Source organism: Populus trichocarpa, chromosome 2, assembly GCF_000002775.5.
Source record: "Populus trichocarpa isolate Nisqually-1 chromosome 2, P.trichocarpa_v4.1, whole genome shotgun sequence".
In the NCBI taxonomy this organism is placed as follows: domain Eukaryota; kingdom Viridiplantae; phylum Streptophyta; class Magnoliopsida; order Malpighiales; family Salicaceae; genus Populus; species Populus trichocarpa.
Genome location: NC_037286.2, coordinates 6,231,294 through 6,246,746, shown reverse-complemented (window position 1 = coordinate 6,246,746; position 15,453 = coordinate 6,231,294). Strand labels below are relative to the sequence as shown.

General features: G+C 30.1%; 2 protein-coding genes across 2 annotated transcripts; one reads left to right on the top strand and one right to left on the bottom strand.

The window, feature by feature from the left end:
• Window positions 1-3,638: 3,638 nt before the first annotated feature.
• LOC18096219 (pathogenesis-related thaumatin-like protein 3.5) lies at window positions 3,639-5,512 on the bottom strand. Its single transcript, XM_006386317.3, has 3 exons — window positions 5,381-5,512; window positions 4,124-4,787; window positions 3,639-4,019 (listed from the first exon to the last, which is right to left on the bottom strand). The coding sequence occupies exons 1-3, from the start codon at window positions 5,436-5,438 to the stop codon at window positions 3,896-3,898; spliced, it is 846 nt and encodes a 281-aa protein (XP_006386379.3). The 5' UTR covers window positions 5,439-5,512; the 3' UTR covers window positions 3,639-3,895.
• A 5,769-nt stretch (window positions 5,513-11,281) lies between these two features.
• Window positions 11,282-14,294, top strand: LOC7495107 (auxin transporter-like protein 3). Its single transcript, XM_002302217.4, has 8 exons — window positions 11,282-11,542; window positions 11,662-11,847; window positions 12,057-12,169; window positions 12,294-12,477; window positions 12,643-12,740; window positions 13,131-13,338; window positions 13,515-13,772; window positions 13,857-14,294. Exons 1-8 carry the CDS (start codon window positions 11,387-11,389, stop codon window positions 14,049-14,051), a joined length of 1,398 nt encoding a protein of 465 aa, XP_002302253.1. The 5' UTR covers window positions 11,282-11,386; the 3' UTR covers window positions 14,052-14,294.
• The last annotated feature ends 1,159 nt before the right edge of the window (window positions 14,295-15,453 follow it).

The following is a 15,453-nucleotide window of genomic DNA, read 5'->3' as shown; positions in this document are numbered from 1 at the left end:
TGTTAGTTTGTGAATTGATCATTTATTTTTATTTTATTTAAAAATATCTCATCTCCAGAGTTTTTATTAGAAAGTTTTATATTGGATTTCTTTAATGTAACAAAAGAAAGCTTGTCTATTTACTGGAAAGAAAATAGAGATAATTATAATTTAATGGTGATGCAAGGTATTAAAATTATATCTAACATCGAAATTTCATAACATCTATAATTTATGTTGTAGGTTTGTCTATAAATAAAGATCTATATAAACCAGCGGCATAAATCCTATGAATCTATATAATATTCATATAAAAATCAACTTGTTGGGAAAAAAAAAAGGGAATGGAACATATTTATAATTAATAAAATATTAAAACTTGAGTTAAATATAGTTATATATTCAAACCCCGTCCAGTTATATTCATAAATGCCCATCAATTTTACCCTTGATATGTCCAAAGAGTGGAAATTATTTTTTTAAAACATCGATTTGGAGCAATTGCCACCCCACTTAAATAAGGGGGTAAAAAAAACTGAGAATAAAAATTGAGTAAAACAATAAAAAGAAGAAGAGCCGTAATAAAAATTATTATGTTTAAATAAAACCTAAAATGTAAAAAACACAAGAATACTTCAAAAGTAAACTTGATTCAATTCCATCTCTTCGCTACTCTCTTCTTGAATTTTGATATTTTCATGATTTTCTTTTCCAAAAAAAAAAAACTAAATTTTGGTTTTGAAATATTTTTAATTTCTCTCTCATTTACTTTTACCACATTGCTCCATCAAAAAACTTGATCTCATAAAATTGACATTAACGGCACCGTTTGACATTGTTGACACCTCTCTTCTCCTCATCACACGAATACTAGTTTACCTCTAGTTTCATTTCGGTTGCATGATACCTTAATGAGGAGATTTTCAAAATCTATTTTTATTTAATTATATAATAAAAATTTATATTATAACTATAGCAATCTAAATTGTGGAAAAATATTATCTATTTAGATTTTAATTTTTTTTTTAATTTATTACTGTTTCAATAAAATCATGTATTTTTTACATGTAGGATAAAGTTTTTAATGAAAACATGATACAAATAAAATAAACATTTATAATAATTCAAATTTCAACGTAGGAGAAAAAATACGTTTCTTTTTTCAATTTTTTTTTATATAAAAAAGTGCTATTTTAAAGAAAAAATAGGCGTTATATGAAAATAATTTTCATTCAAAACATTAAAAAAGTCATAACATGATAATTCTAATGGAACAATATAAAAGGAATGATAGAATAATTAATTTCAGAAAATTATAGCATAGAAAATAAGGTCTTATTGAATGTTCATCAATAATTTGTTTTTTTTTTTTGAAAAAACATGCAAATTATATTTATAAATTTTTTTATAAATTAATGATAATATCATAATAAAAACCTCAGAATTTATTTTAAAAATAATATTTTTAATTATAAAAAAATTATTAACGCCAATTAGAAACAAAATAAAGAAATTAATCTTCACTGTAAGAAGCAAAAAATCAATGCACATGCAAATACTTTACTTTAGTTATCTTTCTTATCTTATTTGCTTTCTCTCATTTATCATCAATGAAGGTTAATTTTGATTGTTAAAACTCATTTATTTAAATTTTAAGAAAAACAATTTTTTTACTATCTTGGTGATAATTAAAATAAATATTCATAATTAATGATCTAAATTTTGAGAAAAAATGTGTTTCTCCAATTGAAATTCATTTTTGTTTTTTATTTTTATTTTGATAGAGATGTGGTTTTTTTATCAATAAAAACGTATAGCAATTAAAATAAATATCTATCAAAACTCAAATGATTTAAATTAAGTAAGAAAGAAACAATTTATTTGGCAAAGCTTCACTTTTTTTATGTTGTTTTATTCTTAATTTTGAGAGAAAATAATTTTTTTATAAAAATCATGGTTATTTAAATAAAAACTTATCATGATTTATAAAGTAACTTTAAGGAAAAATAATAATATTTTAATTATTCTCATGCAACTACATAAAAAACAAAAATATGGAGATAGTAATATAGAAACTGATAATGATAAAATACATATTTTGTTCTTGTTGAATATTTATGCCACCGTTTTTAAAAACTTGTGCATTTCAGTTTTATATGTAATCATAAAAAATAAATATTATAATTAAAAATATTACAATAAAAACTTAAATATCATTTAAATAACATGAATTAACTTATTTTTTTTCAAAATCATTGTAATTAATTATCTAAACAGTAGTTTATTCAGAGATATAAAAAAAAATAAAAAATACAACAACCTAGAGGAGCAAGCAAATGCACTCCGATGTTGTAGGGAAGCCCACACGCCTGGGCTCTATAGCCCAGGCCAGTTTTTTTTTTAATAACAAACTACGCACAATGAGTCATCCATGCTAAACACCATCCGTCTAGAAACACTTTCGATCACCAAACCCATCTTCGATGACTGAAAATACGAGATGATAGTTTTTGAAATGGCTGATTTGGAGCATGGTTGAAGTGGTTTTTTAAGTGTTTTTTATTTATAAATATTAAAATAATATATATTTTTTTATTTTTTAAAAATTATTTTTGATATTAGTATATTAAAATGATCTAAAAACACAAAAAATATTAATTAAAAAAAATTTAAATTTTTTCAAAAACACTTTTAAAACATAAAAATAAATAGGACATATTATATTACAATCATTTTTTCACTGGGAAAAAATATTGTCAAACTATAAAACTATATTTTTAATAACAAAATATATTTTAAATGATCTAAAAATTTAAAATAAAATAAGATAAAATTCAAAAACATTTCTTAGAAGGCTAATAGTAAATGAACAGTTAAAACACGACGGTAGAAGTACATGATGTGTTAGTTTCTTGTATAATACAATAATATTTTTCATCCTAAGTGCTCTTGTCCCAAATATACTTAACTAGAAAAGGTTAACATAAATGCTTTAAAAAGTGTTAAATCAGGGATGATTTGTCCTAGTCGGTGCCAATTCCAGACGTATATATATACTGAAGTGGCGAGTGGTTTTGGTTGCTTTTCAAATAAATTTTCGTACTAAAATATATGTCAATGATATTTTTTTATTTTTAAAAAATTATTTTTGACATCAGCACATCAAAATGATTTGAAAACACTAAAAACATATTAATTTAAAGTTAATAAAAAAATAAAATAAAATTATTTTTTTTTAAAATCGCTTTTGAAACGTAGAAACAAACAGATATATATACTAAGTTGTTACCGGTTATTCCCCAACCACCATCTTCATCATCTCTCTCATTTAATCCGAGGAAAGTTGGATATTTTTTTAATAAAAAAATAAATATATAATTTTTTTCAATTTTTGATTTAAATAAATTTTCAATTATAAATTAAAAAATTTATGCATGTATTTAATTAAATAAATCAAGAATCATCCGTACTAATAAACATAAAAAAAATATTAGATTAAATTAAAAAAATTAAAAGATAGATATCCATTACCATATTTGATCTATTATACACTAAGTTGTGTTTATATTTCTGATTTTACCACATGTTTTAAAGTTTCTTATAACTTTATAATAATTATGATATGGTTAAAATATTTGGCCGCGCTGCAAGAGGTGCAAATGGAACGGATGGTATATTCTATAAACAATAAACAAATGATATTCTTAATTTTTTATAGAATGAACAAATTAAGTTGAAATAAACAGATGAGCAAATTCGTGTTTACATTCAATTAGGAAATAATTCCTAGAATAATAAATCGTTATTCAAGTTGTACAAGGTAAAGCTCATGGAATTAAAATGAGACTTCGTTTAAATTTCAAAAAATATAAAATTCAAAAAATATAAAATGTGTTTTCTTACTTGAAAACTATTATCAGAAAGTAAGTAACAGTGGCACTGCGAACACGAGAGCCCACCATCTAGTAATCAATGATTTCAGGCCTTCTGATCCACTGCAAACAAGCTTGTTGTCATGGTAGGTGCAAACCGGTTGCTTCCTGAAATTAAAACAACAGTACTGTTGATCTGTGTTTATGAATCATTATATACAGGAGATATTGAAAATCTTAGTATCTGTAGATGTTTCTTCCTGTTTACTGACCTGGACGAGCAAAAGGAAACGATATAATCAGTCCCTGAGCACGTAAAAATACTGGTAGGATCATCATATGCATAGCTATAAGCAGTAGGGCATGCTTCTTTGAACTTCTTTGAATAATATGTAGGTTGACAAACCACAGGGTTTCCATAAACTCCCCTGCAACAATATTCATCCGTGTTGAACACATCACAGGCGCTCCGACAAGCGATAACCTTTCCGTTGGACTTAACAGCGAGCTCGGAAGGACAAGTATCCCTCAGATCTGCATCACAGCCAGCAACGCTGCAATTTCCTTTACCATTAACTGGTGTAACGGCTATTGGCAAATTAAAACCGTCGACAAGGCTGACATCGTAAAAGTCGAGTGTTGTTAGGGTAAATTCAGCAAGGGAGGCTGGGGTCTCACCGGAGGCCTTGCATTTCAGGGATGTGCCGCAGGGCCCCGTCTTGCATGAACCACTTCCATTTTTATCGAATTTGCAGCCTGTTCTGCCCCATATCCGGCCACTCCAGCCAACCGGAGCAGTGAAAACAATTGATTGTCCTGATTTTAACTCAAATCCACCACCATTGAAGTTGTCACCCGGGGTGACACCCGGCCATACCGTTTCTTGGCAATAATTAACTATGGTAAAAATCCTCGCACACTCCATCATTTTTGGCCCTGCCGGTCACGAAAATTGAGATAAAAATTATTATTGACGCGATCCAAAATGTTTAATTTAATGCCAGCTGCTAGTGATCTAATTTTCGTTATTGTATAATTTATGAAAAATGGCTTTCAAATTTAAATCATGCTTTAAAATTTTATTTATTTTTTAATAACTTATGATAAAAATAAGTTAAATTCAAAAAAAAATTTAGCATAAATTAATCTTTTTTTATAAAATAAGATATATAAGCACTCACAGTCAATAAGTAAGTTAAAGATCTTAGTTTTTATTAAAGCTAGACTTTGACACCATTCTGTGACAACTTTTTCATTAAAGTTACAAATTACTTTAACCAAAATATTTATCATTTTTATGTAAAAATAATAATAAAAAAATCAAATGAAATATAAATATTTTTAATCCTAATTAGATTAAAAAAATAAGCATCTTGGTCGTCAATATATAGTGTAGCAACAAGCTCGCCAAACCAAAGGCGTGTACTACTGTAGTATGCCATGACGACATTGCTGAATAAATTAACAGAATTAACTAATTAATTACGGAAATAAAGAAAAAAACTGACAAAGATTTAGAAAGCATTTACCTGATGAAATCAGGAGTAGAATCAGCAGTAGCGGCAAATGCACATGGAGACGTGCCATCTTTCTTAATTTGCTTGTTGTGCTCTCTATAGAGGAGGAAGATTTAAAATGTACCCGACATATAAAGCAGAGTGGCGAAGAATACGTGTGGAGGGAGGGATAGTAAAATGAAAACACGAGTCCATTCTAGGGAGGGAGGCTGTAGGGCAAAGCTGGATGATTCCTTTCCTCATCCTTTCATGCAAGTTTATTCAGGTTCCGTTCATTACTTTTTCTCTACTTTACTTTCCAGTTTCATGCATCAATGTGATCGGTGGATCTGTAACCCAAAAAAGAAAAGAAGCCCACAGTGGATCAGCAGAATGTGCCACCTTGTGATAATCAATCTGTAATCCGTCTCCACTTTTTTCCACACAAGTATTCATTTGTCTTCATAATTTACACTAGGTATTTTTCCAGAATACTGATGTGACAAGTCAATTTTTTTTAACATTAAAAAAAAATAAACAAGGATAATCCGATTGCCTCAAATTAACTTAAAGAACTCGTGGAATATATGATCAGAATATCCTATAGAATGAAAAATAAAAAAAATTATAAAATTAAAGGTCCAATAACCTAAAATCAAATGATAAAAATAAAAATAAAATCAATTTAAAAAATAATTAAAGAAAAAAAACTGAGTTAACCTGATTCACTCTACTAATTTACTACACGTGACATCAGATAAGAATTAAAAAATGATCAAGATCAATTTGGTTCACCTCTTTATTTATTTCTTTTACTTGAAGGACAATGAAATAATTTTAATGTTGTTAAAAAAAAAGACGTAGAAGCCTTTCTAATTCTTTAACTTGTTGTTTGCTTTTTAAGGGTATTTATATCATTTAACTATATAGAAAAAGTTGACAGATCATTATACCCTCGATTAATTTCATACTGCTAAATGAATCCATTAGAAAAGGCAATTTTACCCTATAAAAAGGCCATTTGATTTTTTTAATGAAAGGAAAATACATCGTTGAACTATAACAATTTACAATGTAATGAGTCTAACCATATAGTAAAATATTGGTGGGTTTTAGTTTTTTTTTTTAATAGTGCTAGAGCAGTACTTCAATTTCTACCATTTTTTGTTTTGTTTTGGATAGCTGGCCAAATTAATTTTTTTAACGGAACAAAAAGCGTTGCTAGCCTGTTTTATAATAGAAAAAAATTTAAACATTATAAGGTTACACTAATGCAATCTGATCAACTTGATAAGTTTAAAGATAATTTGAACGATAAAAAATGACAACACAAATAAACGCTTTTAAAATCAAGAACTAACAAAATAACAAAATATTTACTTGAGACTGTGATAACTTAATAATAATAAAAAAAAAACAACTTATGAAAACCAATTTAAAGTAAACCAAATGTTGGTCCTGGACAGGCTTAGACGGGCCAACGCTCTTGAGCTATAATAAAAAAGCATGAGCATACATGTCTTTAGTTTAGGCCCGTGCACCTGGGCTTTAATATATTTTTTTTAGTTTTTAAAAGGACGAACAATATGTTTCTACCTTGTTTTTTTTTAGAAAAAAAAAAAGAATAGGCGACACATTGCTTGTTATGCCAGGATTTCGACAGCTAAAGGGTTGCCATAAGATTACGGTAGAGGTGTTTTACACTAAATAATTTATTCTTCAACCATTTTTTGACTTAAAAAGACAAAAAAAAACACGCTGGAAAACTAAATAAATTTATTTATACCTTCTAATAACCCAAAAAATCCAAAAATAAAAAAATAAACCTGAAACCTAGAATTTTTTTGAGATTAGATCTACTACCTTGTATAATTTCAAGATAAAAAAATACTTAAATAAAAATCCTTTCATTTAATAAAACATATTAACACAAATATCAATCATTTTAATGATTGAAATCATTATCAACTAATATATTTTTTTTACCACCAAAATCCAACAACTCTCCCTCGTATATTAAACCACGTATTGAGAAAATCTACGCCTTTCAGTTTTTTTTTTTTTTTTAAAAATCTAATTTCAGGTTTTATAAACAATACGAAAAGTTCTCAAACTCCTTTTCTAACCACCCATTTGCTGAAATTTGATATACGTCCAATAATGATCTACATTTGTCAGTTCGGGTTTGCATTCGTAGGCTAAAAAAAAAAAACAGTTTTCATGTGCTTTGGGCTAGGCTTCAGTCATTGGTCGACATGGACACGTGGCTGTAAAGAGCTATATAATGGGCTGGGGGGGGTGCAGAATGCAGATCCTTTTCTCTATGACGATATGAAAGACTTTTATCAGGCCGTACTAAAAAAGATAGGGACACCTTCAAGTCAAGTAAATGTTGCCGAATTATAGACATACACGTCGCTGGTCCGAATAATTTTTTTAAAATATAAAAAAATATTAAAAACATAAAGAATTTCTTAATTATTTTATTAAATCTAGTTTAATGAGTTAATTTTAATACCTCTTAATTTATTTTTTTATTTGATTTAAGTTTTTAATTAAATAATATAAAAATTAATTTAAATTAAATTGATTAATTTTATTAATTCAAATATAATTTTATAATAGATAAAAACATGTTTTAACTTTTAATAAAATTTTAAAATAATATTTTTTTTAAAAAAAATTATCGAGATAATGACAGATTTGATTGATCTCATTCTCAACAACACGTGTTATTATGAAATATATCAGATTTAATAATTTTTTTATAAATAATTTTTTTAGTTGCACGAGAAAAATACATGCATATAAAATTGAACATCAATTTAAAAATAGATATTTATCTAAGATAATAATAATTTTATAGAAAACAATAAAAAATAAATTATACAATTTATTTCTCCACTAATTTAATATTAAAAAAATTAAAGGATAAAAAAACAAAAATACCATATCAGTTTAGTGAATAAATTCATCAATCTAGCACGCCGAACATGTTACCTGATTATAGAATATAGCGGAATTATAATCTGTCACTGTTTGCTTGAGCCCTAGTATCGGGTTCTCCTTCCCGGCACTGGATCAGTCACTAAGCGAATGTGCAACTATCAAACCATCTGTTTTTCTATTCGGTCTGTCTTCACAGCAGGCCAACTAATCTAAACTACTAATCTACAAAACAACTATTAGAAAAGAAGTTCCTCCCCGCTTTCACAGCACATAGCTATTGATCTCCTTACCAACCAGGTGCTACTCCTGATCTCGCCGCCAGTAATGCTCGATTCCCACCTCCCGCCTCTCCATCCTAGCTGCAGAAAGTTATGACACAGAAGAGAAGGATTGGGAGCCCCCCCACCCCCCCGGGATTGGGGATTGTGCAAGCAAAAATGAATTAATTAACAAAACTCCCATCTCAATCCTTTTACTTTTTGGAAAAAGTTGTGAGAAGCTATAATTAATAATTGTGTTTGTTATTGAGAGATAAAGAGAACCTTCTCAAAAGCAAGAGAACATGCGATTTTTTTTTTTTTTTTCTAAATGATTTTTTCTGGTATGAGAAAAATGAGATCATGTTAGAACTTGGTAGTTAGAAGTCGGTTGACCTTTGTTGTGTTAAATATATAAAATATGGGTTAAATGCTTATATTTTCAGGTTTAAAAGTTGTGTTGTGGAGTGAACATGTTAGTCTCTAAGAAGTATAGGTCTTGGAAATAAACATTATTTAATTTATTGAGCCAAAAACTTAGTTTTAATTAAGCTCAACCTATAAAAATTAGCAATATCAACTCAACTCATAAATATTTATAATATTTTTAAAATTTAGCCCAACCTGATATATATATTCAATCTGTTTGATCTAAAAAAACTTGAATGAATCGAATTTATATTTTGTAAAATATAAAAACTTGAGTTGGATGTAATTATGAATTCAAACCCAACCCAACTATATATATTAATGTCATTTCTTCGGTCTACACAATAATATAAAGATTTGACATATATTACAAAACTCTTTATTATTAAGTTATAAGATTCTTTTAGATAATTACTTTAACACCTGATATAATTACTTTAACACTTGATTAATTATGGTAGGAGGTTTGTATCCTATTATTTTTTCATTGTGTTTATATACTTGACATATTATTAAAGATATTTTTACATGTGGTATCATAGCCTTCTTCTTACTATATTAATATTTTACATGTGGTATCATATCCTCCTTATTATATTGATTATTGTTAATTTGATTCTATATTCGTGATTATTGTATATAATTTCTCAAAATAATTCATCATGGTTCTGCAACTGATGGTAGATTGTATATATGTCTTCATGATCATAACTAGGGATGAGCAAAAAAACAAAAAAATTGATTAAATCGAGAAAACTGGAAAAAAAATAACTGAAAAAACCGAACCGTGAAAAAAATCGATTAAACCGATTAGAATTTTGAAAAAACCAACCGGTTCGGTTTTACAAGCATGAAACCGAAAAAACCAAACCGAATCCAAACCAAAAAAACCGAGCCAGGCCGGAAAAAACCGAGCCAAACCGGTTTGAACCGGTTTTTGTTCTAAAAAAATCAAGCCAAATCGGTTTGAACCTGTTTCGGTTTGTTTTTTTTTTTAATTTCAGTTTAGTTACTTTTTTTAGATAAAAACCGAACCGAACCGAAAATGATCATCCTCAATCAGAACATACTCTTTGAAATCCAATGTTTTTATAGTCATTTTGTTCGTGAGAAAAGAAAGCAGATTTAGGCCATGACTTATCACTTAAAATGCTAACTCATATCATTGTAGTTACTTTCCACCCAATCTTACTTTTAATTTTCAACATTTTAATGATAATCAATTATTGTGGAACCCATGGGGTGCAGAGTAGAAACTAAGAAAACATGGATCCAGATATATCAATTTAAAGCTTATAGTCGATAATTAAGGATGCTATGTTGGGATTGTGATATTAATTAATTTAGGAATAGCCAACGACATCTTGAGTTATTTTGTAATTAGCTTTAATGCAAAATATTTTTTGAAGGCCATAAAGGGATAATTTGTTCATTTTGACTATTTTAAAAGTCACATATAAGAAAAAAATTATCAATTAATGAATTATTGACCATAAAAAAAAATAAACTCTCTATTTGTAAAATATGATCCTTCTCCCAGTGATTTTAACTAAACTTTCAACTCCATGATTTAGACTTGTCACCCCATTCATTCAAGATCATGATTGAGATGAGATGATGCCTAATCAAGTGGGCCAGAGAATAGACATTGACACGTAAGAAAATGAAAAAAATAATAATAATTCATTCTTATTAGTTTAGTCTTGATGATGAAAGATAAGAAGGGGAAAAAAAATCAATCTTTTACAAAGACAGTTGGCACACGTGTGGTACTAATCATGTTTAGCACCGAGCCCCCTTGTCAAAGCAATAATTCACCCCATCTTAGCCTCTACCTCCACGAAACCAAACACACAAATCCAGATTGCCATCTTTTCTTTAATCCTTCTTCCAGAATCCAAACATTTAAAATTTCTCTTCGAGATCAATCCACACAGTTGTTTATAAACATGGGCTCTTTTAGGCTTGGAAAAAGCCTGTGGTGGGCCACCCCGCTCGTGTAATGCATGAGAGCCTGGGTCCACCATTCTCCTTTCAAGCCCGTAGCAAGTAGGGGGGGGGGGGGGGGGGGGGGGGGGGGGGAAGAAAGAGAGAGCACAGTGTAATGAGTTCCTCACATGCAGGGGACATTGCTATGTCACCTACCAATGAGATTCAAAGCTAGACCCTATGAAAATGAACATGAGATAATTAAACTGTCATCTGAAAATCACATTTTAAAGGGTGAATAACTACTTAGGTCCCCACTTCGGTGAATCAATAATTGCTCCAATATTTTTTTATAAAGACGAAAGGAAAAGGAGAAGCGTAGCAAAATATAGCGAAAAGAAGCGCTTCTTTTATCTATTTATAGACTCCAATTAGTCCACTGCTTCCCCAGCATTAGTACCAGTAAGCTACAACAATGGCTTCTGAGAAAGTTGAGACTGTTATTGCTGGAAACTACGTGGAAATGGAGAGAGAAGAGGGGAGTTCCAAGTCTACTAAGAGCAAATTCTCAAATTTTTTATGGCATGGTGGTTCAGTATATGACGCTTGGTTTAGCTGTGCTTCGAATCAGGCAATATATTCAAGCATGCTTACAGGATTTTCTGGTTTCATTGCCATCTTGCAAGAAATATAAATACATCAACACACACACATATATGTTTAATTTCTTCTATTTTTTTTGAATTGTAGGTTGCACAAGTGCTCCTCACATTGCCCTACTCATTCTCACAACTTGGCTTGTTATCTGGAATCCTGTTTCAACTTTTATACGGCTTGATGGGAAGCTGGACTGCTTACCTTATTAGTGTTCTTTATGTTGAATATAGAACTAGAAAAGAGAGAGAAAAGGTTGATTTCAGGAATCATGTAATTCAGGTAATATATTCTAGCTATACACTTGAATATTCAAATTAGTATATCTGGACTATGCTAACTGATAAGTCGTATCGTAGAACTTTTATGTACAATATATATAGTGCCAAAACAACACAGAAACACAAGAGAGAGAGAAAAATAAAGTTTCTAGTTTAGTCTTGTCAAGTGTTCTTTAAGTTTTTTTTTTAACTTAATGGTGTTGTTTGCAGTGGTTTGAAGTTCTTGATGGGCTGCTGGGGAAATACTGGAGGAATATCGGCCTCCTTTTCAACTGCACTTTTCTTGTATTTGGGTCTGTCATTCAGTTAATTGCCTGTGCAAGGTATCCTTACATATTCATCAATCAATCATGATATAAACTTTTTTCTTCTGCCCTATTCGGTTGAGATGATTTCATCATAAACAAACAGCACTTTCATCCTTCTTTTTTCACTAACGTTTCGCAGCAATATCTACTATATAAACGATAATCTAGACAAGAGAACCTGGACCTACATCTTTGGTGCATGCTGTGCAACAACTGTCTTCGTTCCCTCATTTCACAACTACAGAATTTGGTCATTCTTGGGCCTTATGATGACCTCTTATACCGCATGGTATATGACAATTGCTTCCCTAATCCATGGACAGGTCGGCTGCATATTCTATTGGTTGCATATTCTATCTTTGATTAATTAGCAGTGTTATTCAGCTTAAAAACCCAATTTTGGAGTGATATGCCCTTAATTTCCGCTGTCAATTTAGTATTTTTTTTTAAGGTATTAACCTAACTCCTTTCCCCCCATTTTATTGAAGATTGAAGAAGTGAAACACTCAGGTCCAACCACAATGGTTCTGTATTTTACTGGGGCTACCAACATTCTTTATACCTTTGGTGGGCATGCTGTCACAGTGTGAGTGATGACTCAATATATATAATGGCATATACAAATATACTTTATGATAATGATGGAATTGATTTATAAATACATATATGGACCCACATGTAATTACAGGAAAGAGTTTTCCCAGTAAAAGAACATCTTTCCTGAAAAAGCTGGTACACCAACTTTCTGATTACTTTATACAATTCTCCATTTGGTTTCCAAAGAAGCGAGAAACTTAAAAATATAACCATACCATCATTTTGGAATTTAAGTTGACCATCTTGATCACCTTCATACAGAAGCATTAATGCACAGTACTCCATACGTCTGCCCGTGCACGCCTGTCTGTGTGCATATGCACAGATGTATCAGAAATTAAATTTTGATTGATAAGACTCTGCGTGATTGTTAATGTAGGGAAATTATGCATGCGATGTGGAAGCCTCAGAAGTTCAAGCTAATATACTTGATAGCAACACTTTATGTTTTAACCTTGACACTACCATCAGCTTCTGCTGTTTACTGGGCATTTGGGGACTTGCTACTTACTCATTCTAATGCTCTCTCTCTGCTACCGAAGAACGGATATAGAGATACTGCTATAATACTCATGCTAATTCATCAGGTTAATTGATTACCGCTTCTGTCCAGTGTGCCTACGAAGTTTTTTATAACTTCACCAGCATGGCTTCGATTAATTAATTCCTGATCGGAACAGGTTTCTAATCTGAGTCGGATCTGGTTCAAGTCTTATATGTTCATGTCCTTCATTTGACACTTTATTTTCATATTTCTTGGCAGTTCATAACATTTGGATTTGCATGCACCCCACTATACTTTGTGTGGGAGAAATTCATAAGGGTTCACGACACGAAGAGTGTGTTAAAGAGAGCTCTGGCTAGACTTCCCGTGGTGATACCAATTTGGTTCCTAGCTATCATCTTCCCTTTCTTTGGACCTATCAACTCCACTGTCGGATCTCTTCTTGTCAGCTTCACTGTCTACATAATTCCATCATTAGCACACATGATCACCTTCTCTTCAGCGTCGGCTCGAGAGGTTAGCCATCTTAATTTCCCTTTTATCATCATTAGTTAAAGCAAGTTATTATTAATAATCTCTTAATTCATTGTGTTTTCACAGAATGCTGTGGAGAGACCGCCCCCATTTCTTGGAGGTTGGGTGGGCTTATACTGCGTGAACATTTTTGTGATGGTATGGGTTTTTATTGTGGGATTTGGATTTGGAGGATGGGCGAGCATGCTCAACTTTATACGTCAGATCGATTCATTTGGCCTCTTCACCAAGTGCTACCAGTGTCCTCCCCACAAGGCTTGATTGCTGGATTCCCCTACTTTCAGAAAAGAAAGGTTAACAAATTAAGATACTTACGCAAGTGTGTAAAGAGAGATCGGCATTTGCAACTTCCTTGCAAGGGCTATTGTTGATGTTTTTTGAAAAGGTGCGATGGCCATCATGGCCATCCCTCCTTGTAAAGAAAGACCCACAGTTGCTGTAACTTGTGTGTTGATTAATCTTTTTCTCTTTTAAGAATGCAACTCCCTTGGTTCTTGTGGGATACATCACTCTCTTCCTATACAAGTAGTTATCATTTTATCCCATCAAATCTACGTTTATGTTTTTAAAGTAGTTTTTGTGATTGTAATTTTTAAAAAATAAATTTTAAAAAAATAGTTATGTGTAATTAATTGAATTTAGATACATGTTTGGTAAAAATTATGATGGATGTTTATATACAACAAAAAAACATGTATAAAATGTTTGATTGTGCTTGCTTTTCAAAAATACTTTTTACTTGGAAATGCATTAAAATAATTTTTTTAAAAAATTATTTTTGATATCAGTGTATTAAAATGATATAAAAATAAAAAAAATAATTTGAAGTAAAGAAAAAAATAAAACATTTTCAAATTTTTAGAAAAATACTTTTAAAACGCAAAAACAAACAGAATTTTACGAAATTCAATTAAAAAAATATGTAAAAACTGCTTAATAAAAATTACGTTTTAAACTTAATTTTTTGATGAATCCATAGTATAAAACATAGTTTGATATATTATCAAATATCTACTACAAACACAAAAACTAAGGATAAACAAACGCAGCTTAGAATATTTCTAAAATTGATAGATAATTTTTTCTTGGAAGGAAATCTGGACTATTAATTCATCTGTTTGTGTGAAAAAGCGTGATGTGCTACAGGATGACCCCTTGCACACCATGTTGTGACTTGTGAGGGAGGGCCGTTGCAACTTGCAAGGTGTTGCGTTAAAACAGACAGCTGTAAACATCGGCCGCAAAGTCTGGGGCTATGTTCATGGACACAAATGTGCATGGAAAGGAAGGGCATAATTTTACTATCCGTTTAATCATATTTGATTCGAAAATTAATCCTCAAAAGATTTAGATCATCAAGTCAAATCGCTCATCAATTATGTAAAATATATAAAAATCACAAGAGTAAAGAATAATTTTTTTATAAATAAAAAACACCGAAACAATGAATGGTATATAACATTATCTCTTTTTATTTGAGTAGCATGGGCCTTTTTCATTTAAAATTGATTTTTTTATATATTTCTCAACGTTAATTCTTTAACTTCTTATAACTTTGTACTTTTGTAACTTATATATTTCTTAAAATTTCTGAAAATATATAAATATATATATATATCCCCGCCCCCCCGCCAGTCTTTGGGATTGCTCCAATTGCCTGTAC